At 36.8% G+C, this 16,448-nt stretch overlaps 1 protein-coding gene across 10 annotated transcripts in view; it reads right to left on the bottom strand.

Annotated features, from left to right (window-relative positions):
* trpm3 (transient receptor potential cation channel, subfamily M, member 3) overlaps nucleotides 1-16,448 on the bottom strand; it is a 341,244-nt gene that overhangs the window by 50,512 nt on the left and 274,284 nt on the right. For 9 of the 10 annotated variants that reach the window (XM_041256339.1, XM_041256333.1, XM_041256346.1 and 6 more), the window contains exons 7-8: nucleotides 13,241-13,415; nucleotides 12,548-12,671 (exon numbers count right to left, since the gene is read on the bottom strand). In XM_041256339.1, the coding sequence (XP_041112273.1) occupies nucleotides 12,548-12,671; nucleotides 13,241-13,415 (299 nt within the window). Of the gene's footprint in view, nucleotides 1-12,186; nucleotides 12,317-12,547; nucleotides 12,672-13,240; nucleotides 13,416-16,448 lie in introns of those variants that run through there. The other variant, XM_041256388.1, reaches the window with a different exon arrangement.

Below are 16,448 nucleotides of genomic sequence, written 5' to 3'. Positions count from 1 at the left end.
GCAAGTAATCTCATTGTGTATTGTGTCTTATCAGTTTGTACAACTGTAAAATGTAAATTAAGCTGTGTGAAGCACATCGAGCATTAATTGTAATTATTCAAACATTGATCTATATACCACCATTGTTTAGATAATTAATACTTACCTAAACATCTAACATAACATGGGAGTCTAAAAAGGCCTGGACAAACCACACGCTCTAATTGTCTGAAAATGATTCCACATGTGCAATTTTCACAGTGAGGCTTGTTTTAATATAGTATTTTACATGTTATTAGCACAGTGACACACCTTGTACTGAAGCAATCTACTTGTAAAGATGTTTGAAGTCCAATTGTTATTTTACTGTTATTCGATCGTTATTCAGATCAATCAATTAGACCAATGTATTAATGGATTTTATGCATTGCTGTGCAGACATACTGTTCTGTACCCACTTGAACGTCACAAATAAATCCTGTAAATGTAAACAAATTTTGTTTTTATTTAATTTACAGTTTATCCAAATGGTTCACAACAGCATTAGTGTTGACTAATCTCATCTTCCCTTCATCATTAACCTTCAGACAGCATATTTGCTTAATAAAGTTGGGTTATTATCATAACCCTGGATCCCTGAAATAGAAATGTAACCATTACCGTATGTGATAGTGGGTTGATTCCTGCTCACCCGAATGTCTCCCAAATGAGGCTCACTACGTCGAGAAGAAGCCTCTACTCTGAGGCGCTGGGAACTCCCCTTGAGAGGAGATCCACAATCCAGTTTGTTACCCTGGGCAGGAGCACTGCCCGTAGTGAGAGGTTCTCATGTACCCAGAGCAAAAGCTTGCAGGCCACACGATGTAGACTGGGTGACCTGTGGCCACCCTCGTGGTTGATGTAAGCCACCACTTTGGTGTTGTCTCCCTCAGATCTCTTGCACAAAATTCTGCAAGGCCATGAAAACTGTCTGCAGCTCCAAAACACTGATGTGGAGACCCTGTAAGGGGGGTTCCACATACCTTGCGCCCCCCAGCCATTCCACACTGTCAGTATAAGGTCGCGGTTCAACACAGGCTTAAAAACCCTGCTATTGCACCAGGCCTGCAGAGGACGCATGCGCAGGAGACCCAGTGGGAAAAAAGCATGAGCCCAACCATTGAAGGTGGCCGGTGATTATTTCCATGTGGGCCTCTGCCTGTGTTGGAAACTGAGCGCAAATGAACCAGTTGTCCAGATAATTGAGGTCTCTGATGCTTCTGAGTCTCAAAGAAGCCAGGATAGCTTCCATGCACTCCGAGAAGGCACGTGACGCTAGGGAGAGGCCAAACGGCAGGACAGGTACTTCCTGTACAGTGGTTTTATGGGGATTTGGAAATAGGCATCTTTGAAGTCCACCGTGGTGAACCAGTCATAAGGCCTGATTAGCTAGTCCGGTGTTGCTGCCACAATGTCCGTGGTGTACTGATGCCAATACTCCAAATGGCTCTCTGTAAAGGGTCCCTGGACCTGTGGCAGCAAAATTCTAGGGCTGCTGGTTGGCTTATGGCTTGGCCTGAGGCTTCTGTCTCTGTAACGGGCAGCGGAATCTATTAAAGCCTTGGTGCTATAATACCTATTACAGCCGGCTGTGCCGGTTTTTGAGGCTGTTGGGGCTTAGGGCGCGAGTTTGCCGTTGGTTTGCACACTGGGTAATAGGGGCATCCAACAGCAGTGCTTTGTCCCCATTAGGGTGCCTACGTGCATCAGAGCAACCAGGTTCCTGCCTGTTCAGGTTTGACACACTTATTAAGCAATAAAATTGTGCATTAAAAATATCACATGGGAGATACTGAAATTGAATAAGGATTCTATGAAAAAGACCTAGGAGTTTATGTTGACTCAGAAATGTCTTCATTGAGACAATGTAGGGAAACTATAAAAAAGGCCAACAAGATGCTCGGATATTTTATGAAAAGTGTTGAATTTAAATCAAGTGAAGTAATGTTAAAACTGTACAAGACCTCATCTTGAATATTGTGTTCAGTTCTGGTCACCTTGCTACAAAAAGGATATTAAAAGGCATGTCATATGCAGACAGGTTAAAAGAATTTAATCTAGCATTCAAAATTCTAAAACGTATTGACAATGTTGACCCAAGGGACTTTTTTGACCTGAAAAAAGAAACAAGGACCAGGGGTCACAAATGGAGATTAGATAAAGGGGCATTCAGAACAGAAAATATCAGGCACTTTTTTACACATAGAATTGTGAGGGTCTGGAACCAACTCCCCAGTAATGTTATTGAAGCTGACACCCTGGGATCTTTCAAGAAGCTGCTTGATGAGATTCGGGGATCAATAAGCTACTAACAACCAAATGAGCAAGATGGGTCAAATAGCCTCCTCTCATTTGTAAGCTTTCTTATGTTCTTATATTATTATGTTCTAAAGAAGGCTGCCTGGTTTTCCACCCTAGACTTGACCAGTGGTTATTGGCAAGTGGAGATGGATCCCCAGGATTGCGAAAAAACTGCCTTTACCACCCCCATGGGACTTTTCGAATTTGATAGGATGCCCTTTGGTCTCTGCAATGCCCCAGCTACATTCCAGTGTCTTGTGCAATGTTGCTTGGGTACACAAAGCATTGAGTCTCTGCTTATTTATCTGGATGATGTGATTGTTTACACCCCAGACTTCTACTACTCTCCATGAGAATTTGGTTTTTGTGTTTTCTAGGCTAACCTAGCATGTCTTAAAACTAAAGCCTAGTAAATGCCAATTCCTCCAGGAGAAAATCAAGTATCTTGGACATATTGTGTTGGAAGGAGGAGTAGCACCAGATTTTGAGAAGGTGAGAGCAGTGGTTGATTGCTAGAGACCCAAAACTTTCCTTTAACTGTGCTCTTTCCAAGGCTTTCTGGAGTACTATCGTCGCTTTGTCAAGGATTTTGCTGGGATTGCAGCCCCGTTGCAAGATTTGATGGTTTACTGTGGCTAAAGGGAAGTTGGCTCGACAGAGCCTGAAGCTGCGAGAATGGAGTAGTGACTGTGAAGCTACATTTACTACATAGAAGAAGTACTGATTAATGCTCCTGTCCTTGATTTTGCAGATATGTTTGCCTTTTATTTTTTATACAGATGCCAGTAAGTTAGGCCTTGGTGCAGTCCTGGCTCAGAAAAAAGTTGGATGCGAAACAGTAATCACCTATGCTAGTAGAAGTTTATGTTCATCTGAACGATATGACTCCAATGATAGTTTCTGGCTTTAAATTGGGTGTTAACTGAAAAGTTCTATGACTATCTTAAAGAATCACATTTCCCTGTCTTTACAGATAACAATTCACTGGCACATTTACAGACTGCAAACCTGGTGAGCGTGGAACAGTACTTGGCAGCTCGTTTGGCAAACTTCCATTTCGAGATAAAGTATCTGTATCCCTGTAAAGTATCCCTGAAAATGATACTACATCAGGGAGCCCCATATTACTGGGATGGACCAATGCAGTGGAGAGCTGCCCAAAGTGAGGAGTTTTATTCTTTTTTCAGCAAGGGTGTCCTTAAACTAGATAGGAGAGAGAACAAGAGCCCAAGGAAGTCTTGGAGGTGCTGCACCAGTGGGACCCTCTGTGTTTACAAGACTGTACTGCAGGGTAAGAGACCCAAAGGAACAAGATTTGAAATACAAATTAATTGTCCCTGATAGTCTCAAGACAATGAGAAAACCTCAGGACTCCTCTGCAACTGGTTTTACTGGGTCTGAATGGCTGCAGACATTGAATCCTGGTGTGCTATTTGTCCAAGATGTTGTCTGAGAAAAGACCCACTGCGTCAGACTAAAGTCCCCATAGTCCCAATTCAGACTACTGCATCTCTGGAATTGTTGGCAATGGATTTCTTTAAATTAGATTGTTCTTCAGAAGGATATCAATATGCTCCTGTTCTTATAGATCATTTCACCAAGTTTGCTTAGGCAATCCCTACTCGTGACCAGTTGGCAGTAACCACGGCCAAAGTGTTATGGCAGAATATTATACAACCATCTGGCTGTCCATAACGATTCCACTCAGATCAAGGTGCCAATTTTGAAATGGGATAGTGAAGGAGCTGTATCAGATGTACGCCACACCACACCTTATCACCCAGCAGGAAGTGGTCCCTGCGAAAGATTTAATTAAACTCTGCTTAATCTTTCAGGTAGTTTGCAGACGGACAAGAAGGTCCTTTGGACGCAGCGTATTGAAAAGTTTGTTCATGTATACAACAATACTGCGCATGCATCAACAGGTTGCACTCCTTTCTTTTTGATATTTGGAAGGCATGCTAGGCTGCCAATTGGCTGTCTAAGGCTGTTCACAATCAATACAGATAATGTGCTTCTCCACGCCACCTTTCTGCATAGGGCACAGCTGCCCAAAGTTTAATTTTTATTGCACTGGCCAACTGGGCATTGTCTTCTCTTGTGGCTCTCAACGCAGTTGCCAACTTCAGCTGTGGGTACACGATTGGCAGTCTCCCACTGTTCCAAACGCTTCTTGTTCCTGTGCTAACTGTAAAATATATTCTCTCCTTGGTAATTTCTTCTCAATGCATTCTTTGTAAAGTACCCAGGAGTTGATGGCTGCTAGGTCCAATACACTGTTAAACACCTGAACAGACCACAGGCAGTTGACAGCTTTCACTGAATACTTCCATGCCATCTGATCCAAAACATCAACTCCATATTTTCTTGCATTGTAAAACTCCACAGTCTCTGTATTTATTTTCACTAGTCCTGATTCTAACTGACTGACCAAAACAGCACAGCTGGCAAGCAAGCCTTTGAAAACAATAAACTGTCAGTCATTCACTCAGGCAGAGTAGAGACTAATCTAATTACAGATAAACACATTGTGGACTGGTAAATAAAAACAATAAAGAAGAATACTGTTCTGTATAATCACAATACAATTGTTTTCTACGAGGCCATCAATGTGACTTCTCCCTGGGCTTAGTTATAATGTAATATATCTCCTTTATTTCTGCACTCCCGCATTTCATGCTTTGTGAGAATATTTAATACATAAGGACAGAAAGGTACATGAAGGGGCAGTCCCATATGTGTTACACAACTGGAGAAAATTACATTTTAAAACCAAAAACTGCCTAAATGACCACCACAGGGCTTCTAGTGTTAAGCCAGAGGAAGGAGAGAACAGGTCTTATATCATAATCTTCTTCGTCTATGTTCTTTCCCAAGAATAGAATGTACAGAGAGAGCCTAGAAGAAACCCCTATACCTAGAGAAAATGTTGGCATGCCCTGGTTAGGTTTTCTTCCCGTTACACCCACAGGAGATGTAGCCTGTCCTGTAGATCTACCCGCCCTACAGAGGGAAGGGTTAGAAATGAGCCTGGTACTCCAAATGCATGAAGATCCATGCGCCTCACTTGAGGTCAGCCTCCAATAAGTCTAGGAGATTGATTGAGAACTGATTTGCAAGCAGTAGTGAATAGCCTTGAGGACATGGCTATATAAGCAGGGAAGGATGTTGTGGGTGTTTAGGTGGGGCTATGTATTTTTCTTCTTCTTAAACTAAAATTGCAGTTTTAAATATGTAATCAAAAAGCCAGTTTGCCTGGCAGTCTTGTGTGTTTTGTCTTTTTTTCTCTTACTGTCATTTAGGCGCTGACGTCATGGATTTCTGCAACACTGTTCCTTCTGTAGTCCAGCCTTGCAATCTGCTTCCGTGCTGTGTGCCTGTGCTTGATTAACCTGTATACCTTTTGCCTCGACAACCACTGATACTGCTCTGCTATTGGCTCAACTGCAGGAAGCCTATAGAAGCTCTGCCTATCAGCTTTGAACAGCTGCATTTAAAAATGGAGAAAGAAAATAGCAATGGGAGGGGGAACTGATTGTGAAAGCACTGGGCAGATGTGAGAGCGAGCATAGTATATATATTTTTTTACTTTCTGTTTGTTATTCATGCTGAAAGAATGCTACTCTAAATCACCCGGCATCAAGCTGAGTAGCATCTTGTAAGCTGCTGCACCACATCCAAGTTTTTGTTGTTTGGTTACCTGTTTGCACTGCATTATACTGTATTGTTTGGCTTTACATTGTTAGTTTGTATGGTAGATGGTCTATAAAATATCACCCCTTAGTATTGTATTTTAAACTGTGATATATTCAGATACTGTGTGATGTGGATATTGTACAATAAACTTTATAACAGGTATTAAACTCTAAAAATACATTTTCTAGAGAAATGCTATTTATAATGATCACCCAAACTAGTGGGTTTGCTTAATATTATATTATATATATATATATATATATATATAATAAATATATATAATATATATATATATATATATATATATTCTATAAAAGAATAAATGAATTACATGTAAAACTGATCTCCACTCTAAATTAGCTACTCGTAAAAGATTGGTAGATTGCACGTTTGGAATTTGATTTGTATTTTATTTTCGATTTGAGTATTGCTTTAGAGATTTGTATGCAGATTGTTATATTTGATTTCACTTTGATTTGTGCAGCATAGATGTATTGAGTTTCACATTTATTATTTGTTTTTGTATGGATTTATTTCTATTTAGTTGCACTTAGAATTTTCTCCACTACTGTACAACTTTTGATGTTTAGTTGAATGACTGCTAATACAATATTGATACACAGATTAACTTTATATTGAACATTTGTAAATCCAATAAGAACTCTCTGTTAACTGTCTAACTCCTGAGTGTTTGATAGCATTGCTGTGTTTGAAATCTGTAAATCCATTATAATTCTAGTAACCAATAATTGATTGTTATTGCAGAATTTTACACAATTATATTCCAGTACTTTTAATTGTTTCTTTTAAAATAAAAACTATTTGTTTGAAAACTCAATTTTGTCACCGCCTCCTTGCATGGTGCACTATACACTGTTGCTTACCCAATTAAAGAACCTTAGTATTGGGAACCATAAAGTAAATTCAAAGGTACATCAGAGGACCTTGCCCTCATAAAACACAATGTGGCATAGTCGGTTTTTGGTCATAGACCGTTTGACTAATTTTACCTCTTTAAACTGTGTAACAACCCGTTACACACACACACTTTAATAATCACAAAAACAATTAGCAAAACAAACAACTTAAACAAAACACTTTTAACTACTGTGGTTTCAGGCCAAGCTGCCACTTTCAAGAAAACACAGCTTCATAAAACTCCCCTGAACACCAATGACAATTTCTCATATATCAAACAGCACCGTAAAATACAAACACTACCCTTCACCCACATTCATTTTAAAAAACACCCATGATCACCCTTTGGCTGTGTGCTCAGAAAAATGTGAAAAGAACTCACAGAAACTGTAGTTCAACAGTGCCTCCTTGGCATGCTCTGGCCCAAGGCAGGAAGACCATCTGCTGTGCTTGTCATTAACAGGCACACTGGCTTTGCATGTTTCGCAGTGATAAAACTCAGGCATGATACAAGAAGCAAGCAATGCAGTGTACAGTATACAGATGTACAGGTGCTGCCTCAATCTGCTTATAGGTAGCAACCAGGACAGGTGAAGGCCTGAACAAGACCGATTTGATACCGGACCGGGTGGCATGAGTACTGGTCGGTAGTGAGCTGTAGGACCGGGTAGAAATTGTTGTAGTAAATAAGTTGATCAAGCTCTAGAATTTTAAGGGGAAGTTCCATTGTTTCAAATATATACGTGCTTAGGCTGGGAAATAAGTGGATTGGATATATTAACAAACAATGAATAATTTAAAATACATTTTGAAAGTATAATTAATATAAATGAGTAGATCGGATGTCTTTGATAGTATGACAGTAGATAAGCCAATGTGACTATCGCTGTAGATCAGATATATTAGCCTAACAAAAAATAAATAATTTAAAATAAATTTTGTAAGTGTAATTTGTATTAATAAGTAGATCGGATATATTTGACAGCATGATGCTAGATAAGGGATGCTCCATGCTGCGATTACTAACTAGGCCACAGTGCACATCAATCACATGATGTACTAGGAAAATGTTGCATATAATAATTAGGACAGAAAACGAACAGGAGACTGGTTATCATAATGCATGTATTTCAAATGCAAGGTCAGGAAGAAACAATACATTAAATCGTTAAAAACTAGAGAGTGAATTAGAAATAAAAAAAAAAAAAATGAATGAACCAATAGTATAGCACTTCACCAGTCAAGGACATGACATAAATGATGTAAAGTTTGTCGTATTAGAACAGCTAAAATTAGACAATGCGACATATAGAAGAATAAAAGAAAGTAAATGGATAAATAGACTGAATGCAATTATGCCAGCAGGACTCAAAAAAAAGGAATTAACTAATTAATTCCAATAAATATATAAAAGTTAAAAATAATTAAATAAACAAAATTAATTCAAAAGTTGTGCATGCTGATGCGCTGGGGAGACCAAATCAAGGCTGATCCTCAGAGCTAGCATTGCATAAGCTTATATAAGATAATGTTAATTAGAATTAATATAGATTTAAAGATATAAGTAAAACTTATGTCATAATATATAGAACATCATTACATCATGTAAGAATAAATCATGGATTTAAATATAAACAATAACAAGTAGTTGTCATGCCGTCAAACACCTATAAATACCTCCAATGTTTTGATTCAAACACAGGCTCCTTTGAGAAAGATATGTACAACATATCGAAACGTTGGGCAGCTGGCTCTTTGAGCTAATATATATATATATATATATATATATATATATATATATATATATATATATATATATATATATATATGTGTGTGTGTGTGTGTGTGTGTGTGTGTGTGTAATTGTTTTAATTGGAATTTATTACACTGTTCATTTTAGGTACTGTAATTAATGGCCCTATTACATAGTGATATTGTTAAACTTTACCCAGGATTACAGCAAAAGAGAAGTTCAGCAGACTTTTTTGAAAAATCCAACATTAGTGGTGCACACATTCCCCAGTAGCCACAAAAGGTATTCTGAACTTATGCTGTGATGGTTTAGTCTGACTTGAATAAAAGGTACTGTTAGAAAGATTTACAGTGAAATATTTCAGAAGGCATTTGGCAGAAGTGGTGAAAATACTCGTGTTATCTGCAAGTCAGGAACATACAGTCATTATGATATGCATTTTCTTTTGGCCAGATATTCTTGTATCATCTCCTGGTGAAGTCACAGTCATAGTCCATGGAATAAAATGCAGTACCTTTATATTTTTGACAAGATAGTAAACTAGACTGGAGTAGGGAGCTGGAAATATGTTTAGGGTACAAAAATTGTACAAACCTAATTCCTAAATCTCCAGAGGGCTTTGAAAATGGTATGATAACTTTTGGTTAATTCCAATTTGCATTAATCTCCAGACCAAAAAGTGGATGTCCCTCCTGGTATGATTTAATAACTATGGGTCTAAATGAACCTGTGTGGTTTATGGGAGACTGGAATTCCTGATACGGGAAGGGGAGTTGAAGGTATATCTTTTATTAGCATTTTTACTATTGCACTGTTTATTTTAAGCTAGTCAAAATATCCAATTCAGGTCACACATGCTGTTCCCCATTGCTGAAGGAAATACTTTATGCTGATTAAATCAGCTTTTTGAATGGCCCAATGTAGGAGTTGCATGATAGATACTTAGTTAAAAAAAAAAAAAAAAAAAAAAAAAAAAAGATCAAAAACAATAAATCAATTACACAGATTGGAAAAAAAAATTCGTAGGAAAACAGGTCCGGGTCCATCTATAATAAATTATATGTCTGGTGGCCATACTTCCTCAATGGCTGTTGGATCATAATTATTCCATGGATTTGAACTAATGAGAATTTAGACAGTCATGGAGCCCAAGGGGATTAACAAGACTAGTGCTTGTCCTCTGGTTACCATGGTTTTAAGTGCTAGCAACTGTTCATTATAGTCAAGATTAACTTTTGAGGATCATATGACTAAAAAGAGCTGCATGCTTTTCATTTGAGGAGCGTTGAGCCTCTCTCCACAACCAAGTGCTTTTATTCATTAAAAATCCAATAGACATTTTCAGTGATCATCCCTAATTGACAGCTGCATCACAATGTGTATTCCAGCCAAACCTCCAATACAAATGTAGAAGAAGTATATGCAGTGACAGATAAGTCTTATCTTGAAACACATGAGAAACCACTATTGACCGATACTATGAAGCACACTTAGGACCAGCCTAGTGAGCCGTAGAATGATTACACTATGTAACAATTTTTGTTCCTGGGTAGTAAGTGTTATTTCCAATTGCTTATGCCTCAAAAGTATAGAAAATGGCTATTATTCCCCACAAACTTTGCTTTAGATTATACTGTATTTACAGTATAATCGTAAATCTCAAAAAACTACTCACTTCTAAATCTTTTGTAGTCATTTTTGTATTACTTTAGTATAAATACATGTTCATTTGGATTCATATGTTGTTTTTTTCTGACTTTATGTGAACGAAAAGACACACATTTGCCCGTTTTCCCATTGGAAATGGTAATATTTGTTACACGGTGTTACCAGCCACATGAAAGTATAATATGTATAGTTGCCGCTGTAAAGATAAGATAATGTAAATGGTTTACAGCTGTGGAGAATTGTATTAGTATTTAAACAAAATGTCGAATACCTACATAGATAATAGTAACTTGAATGTTGTGGCCTTCTTTAGGAATTAATAGTGGGAAAACATATAGGAAGGTGCATGTACTGTATATAATGACTATTTTCAAGAATATCTATTGCATTCTGGTTCCACTACACAAATAAACAGATTGATTCTGTATCAAGTAAAAGTAGAAAATAAGTATCATTCCAACAAGTAACTGCAATGAATTATCAGGATTAAACACAGTAAGTGTAAGAAGTGAGCCAAACATGGGAAGTAAGCCTCATCTTTGTTTTAGGAACCTGAAAAGATTTTCAAGGTGCAAATAAAACACACATAAATATGAAGAATACATTTATTAAAAGTACAAACGAAAATACATACAAAATAAAAACAACAACTTGTAAATTAAAAGAAAAACAAAGAAAAAACACACATGTCGCCAAACAAGTTACATATATAACATAAAAAGAATCAAATAAAAAAAAAAAAAAAAAAACATTTTCACACACATAAGAAACAAACAAGCAAAGTAAACAACAAATAATCTCATCACTAATATTGGACTTGTAGAAATGCTTACTTAATTCATTAATTAAACTAGAATGTTAAAAAGGCACTATTTCATTAAACATTTTATACATGATGTGTGTGTGTGTGTGTATATATATACATACATATATATATATATATACTGTTGTAAAAAAATCTTAGACATGTTGCATTTTTCAACTCTGATGCATTATGAGCATCAACAATTTACTCAAAGTCTCCACTAGTTTTCTGCTATTACAACAACCTTGACTTGTATAAAGAAGGAAAAGCATTGATTGAAATAGCTTGCATCACTTGATTTTCAAGGTGTGGTATCCCAAAGCATAATCAACAAGTACAGAGAAACATCATCTGGAATTGACAAACCCAGGACTGGAAGACCCAAAAACCTGTCTAACAACGATGAGCAATACTTGAAAATAATATCCTTAAGGAATAGAAAGAAGACAAGTATTTAATTGACAATATAACTGGCAGAAGGCACAGGTGTCGATCCATCAACAGTCCAAAGCACCTTTTAGTCCAATTTCTGTGTTCTTGTGCATATTTTAGCCGTTTAGTCTTGTTCCCCTTTCTTAACAAAGGTTTTCTTACTGCAACACATCCTTTAAGTCCTGATTTCAAAAGTGACCTTCATACTGTTGATTTGATGGACAACGACACTTATGCCTTCTGCCAGTTCTGTTGTCAATTCAAAGAAAAATGCAACATAGCTAAAACTTTTGCACAGCAGTGTGTGTGTGTATGTATATAAATTCTGACTGTTATTAAATTCGACGGATTTGCTACCTTGATAGACTGAAGGTTTTTTAACTGCCATTTTTTATTTAGACGATCACAAAGAAAAATGCCACAGTTTTGTATTTCTACTTTTAATAAAAAATACATTCAAATACATGTTTACTTAATAAAATTAAGTTTCTGATCCAAATTTTCTAAATCCATTGATGGACATGTTCAGTCTGCTTTTTATTTTTTCAAGCAAATTGGTTTCATCACTCACTGCCATTCTCATATTCACTTTGACATCCAACACATTCTTTCTCTTGTTCACTGCTTCTTTAACCTGTACTGCATACCAGTCTGTCAGAGGGCGGGATCGCTCACTGTATACCACATTCTGATTGGTGGAAGAATTATTGGAGATCCAATCAAGACTGCCAATAAAGCCAAAATAAATTCTTTGCCAAAATTTCCTATTATACGGTATATATATATATATATTTTTACAATAAAATTTAATTTAAGACTTTAAAAAAAACTAAAAAACAACATAGTATTCAATAAAACTAAAAAATAATCTTAAAGTCTCATGAACAGATTCTACACTTCAAAGTTTTTATCAGATATTCATGTCAATCTTGATTTTTGGGCTTTGTGGCACTTACCAGCTCTTTATTCTTCATGCACTCCATCAGTATTATGAAGAGGTGCTGGGCCTGGGTACGGCTGTAGTTAAAGGTCTTCTGGATTGTGACCAGTAGCTGGTCCCTTAGAGACTCGTTGATGACCCTGGTGTATGAGACAAGGATGTTTAGCTGTAAATACATTTCAGATAAGAAGCCATCAAGTAAAGAGATTTGTGAAGAACATCTATAATAGAAATACAAATGTATTAACTTGCTGTGATCAAGATTATCATAGATTGGCTACAGTTAAGGGGGGAAACAGAGTTTTCTGTTATCTTAGGTAAAGTCATATCCATTGCATAGTATACAAAGTACAGTAAATGTGTACTATGTCTGTTACAAGGGTTAAATAAATACTGTATATGTCCAGGTAAGAAAAAAAATGACTTTGGGACTTGAAACTGAGTGAATCAGACAAATTGTCTAATGTAAAAAACATAACTTTACGCAAGCAAATTTAATTTCAGTGAATATGATGCACATATATTAACCTCAGTGGGGGGGGGGGGGGGGGGGGGGGGGGGGGACGACTATGGACACTTAATCTGAATAGCCAATAGAAGTCACAACGGGTTATTGTAGATTAAATGCCATTTTACAACATCTGTGAGGGAGTTTCAAGATCATTCAGATATCACATGTGGTTTCTTAACAAACAAGACTATAACATACCCTCCATCCTCAGAGTATTTGTGCCCGAATGCAAGGATGTCAGAAGCACGCCCACTGCCATCACAGACAACCACAGGCACAGGAGGAGTGTCTCTCAGATACTCCAGCACAATGGAGATGACGTTAGGACCTCCTTCCACAATAAGAGCAACCACCGGAACCCCTTGTCCAATTCCTGGGAAAGTAAGCACGATTGAGGAGATATATGAACAAGAGCCACTCAATTCCCAGGAGCTGACATTTACCTATTGCAAACAACGACTTAGCTAGTGAAGATGACCGCGGTTAAATGCACTGCCTCGTCACGTATAAGGACTCAAGTTCAAATCAATAAAAAAAGATACAGTCATTGCTCATGTCTGAAAAAAATCATTGTCTGATGACTGTAAGTATTACAATTCCAATGAGCTTGGTGCATTTGCTGGAAGTAAATGGTTTAAATAAAGTAATCCATGACAACCGATAAGCTGAGAGGGAGACTGGGGGTTGACTCATAGCTTCAGGAGAAGTAGAGCATGCTTTTCTGAGTGAATAATTTAGTATCTTGAAATACACCTACAGTGATGCCACCAGGGCATGTGCATTGATGTACTGAACATGTTCTAGAGCCACAGCAGTGGATTACATTCTGTCTATTCTTAACAATTGTTAGTTGCTTTGCAAGTCACACCAGTTCCCATTACTGTATATTGGCTGTTGCTATCACTTGTGCTACAAATTAATTATCTAGGGTTAATTATAATGTGAAGACAATTTACAATTATTAATACAATTCCTCTCACTATATGGGTCTAACTCAGATTCCAGAATACCAACTGTGTTTGTAGTTATACACAACCCCCTCACCCCTTGAAAGGATGCAATACTTCAGTGGATCGTAAACCTCAATAACGAGTTTTTGATCTGTTTTCCAAAAACTCCTGCTGTGTGGATCGGCTAGGCGTAAACATTTTAAACAAATGCAGATCTTTATCAGAACTGTCACAAGCTTAAAACATTGTTTTTCACACTTGGGGCAATAAAAGATTAAAACACAGAGTAAGGGCCTCATTTACTAAAGGTTCTTATGCGATAACGTGAGTTACCGCGCATGCCTTAAAAATAACACGATGAGTACATTAGCTGCTGAATATGCAAAATGCATGGTGATGAGCACTAATGAGGCTAATGATATTCAGATGATATTTATTAAACTGTGCTATCCATGAAGCACACCATAAGTCTCAGGCTAGATAGTACTGATGGAAAGTGGGTATTACGAGCCGAGATCCGTCTTAAAGCTGTCTGTCAGCACAAAGTACAGGTATAGGTATGTATGATATTACACATCCGAAACTATAAATAAGTAAGACTCATTTTAAAATAAATGTGTTTATATACTAAAATGCACATATACCAGCCGACTGCATAAAATAAATAAATAAAAGAAAAACAACTTTTGAACAGAAATGCATCTCAGTTATATTATGATTAAATAAAACTGTACAAACAAAAATAAGTAACAGGACATTGAAAATAAGTGTGTTTATGTAACATGTAGACTTATAAAGCATGCACACAAAAAAATGGTCATAACTTACTATGCAAACATAAAAAAAGACATAACTGCATTCATACAGACCTAATTGAAACACGGTAATATAAATAAATAAAGGAAATTGGGTTTACAATCACAACAGCACATAATATCAAAGAAGGAAGCGTTCTTCTAAATCACCTGCATACAGTGCGCATTTTTTTCGCCACACGATTTGAGCACAGCTACACTGTTGCATGTGCTGGCTGGCACTGGGGTCGACACCTTCTGCATACCTGCTTTTACTTCTGTACAAATAATTCTGTGCCTTCACAGCATAACCGATTTGCACTTTTCTGGACAAAACGATTCTTTGTCTAGCTAGAATAGATTATGCAGTAGGTTATAGTAGTACAGTATAGTTTCTCCGAGTTATTATTATCTGTGCATTTCTTGCAATTGGTATCTGCGAGATCCTTGTTGTAAAACACGTAAACGGTATTTCAGTGTACAGAAATTCATTGATCGCTGAAATATGCCACCTGGTCTAAATGCCAACTCCATACTTCGTTGTATTAGCTTAGGACTGATCTAATCAATGTTGGATAAAAAAATAAAAAAAATAAAAAGAATAGGCTACTATACTGCATAAGCAATATGCTTTTTATATTTACACTGTACAGCCATGACGGTGTCTAGGTTGGATTGTTTATAACTAGTTATTTCTTTATTTTTGTTATCCTGCCTTTCAAATGCTGTTATAGAGTATTTAACACATATATTTAGTAAAAGTCAAGAACGGACAACTGCATATCTCAATCTCTGCTCATTCCGTTATAGTCAGTGTCCTCTATGTCGTCATTTCGTTAAGAAGTGTCTTATCTCTTGTGATGTGTCACAAGTCTTAACAAGCGGCATTCACATTAGTAAATACCAACTTATTTATAGTTTTAAGACGCGTGTTATGGAATTGTGTTAACACGCCTCTTATGGCTACTTTTAAGAACCTTTAGAAAATGAGACTCTAAATGTCTGCGTAAGGACTATAAAATGAAATCTTGCCAAAATGGGATCATACTGCCTTGTGGTAGAAGATGGGGATGGTTCAGACTGTAATTAAAATACACTGGTTTCAATGGAAATTTAAGTTAATTGTTATAAAGTTAACATTCTTGTGAAATCAAAACAATGAAAATGTAGTATAATAAAAGCCTTACTTAAATAACTGAAAATTAAGTAATTTACCATTCAGGAAATTAATTAAAATTGAATTAATTCATTGTAATGTTAAATATTGGACTTTCAATCTCAATCTTTATTTTATATAGCACCTTTTATACTGTACCACCATCACAAATCGCTTTACAAGATGCAATAACACCAAAATCCATAATACTTTAAATACAGAGATCTGCATAATACATGATATACAGTAAAAAAAAAACAATGCCTAATGCAGTACAGTGAAAAATGCATAACACATGTGTGGAAGGGTAGCCGAGTGGTGACGTCAGGCTAGAAGCAGGAAGAAACACAAAGGCGGTACTGCAGGGCAAAAGATGCTGCGGCGCCTTTTTTTTTAAAAAAACAAAAAAATAAATCAAACAGTTTTAACAAACAGAAACACTTGCTCACCAAGCGAAATAAAAGGTTAAAAAAAATAAATAAATAAATCACGAACACTAAAAAAAC

The sequence above is a fragment of the Polyodon spathula genome, chromosome 1 (genome assembly GCF_017654505.1).
Source record: "Polyodon spathula isolate WHYD16114869_AA chromosome 1, ASM1765450v1, whole genome shotgun sequence".
Lineage (NCBI taxonomy): Eukaryota > Metazoa > Chordata > Actinopteri > Acipenseriformes > Polyodontidae > Polyodon > Polyodon spathula.
Note: the sequence above shows the minus strand (reverse complement) of the source record. Positions and strands in the feature narration are given on the sequence as shown.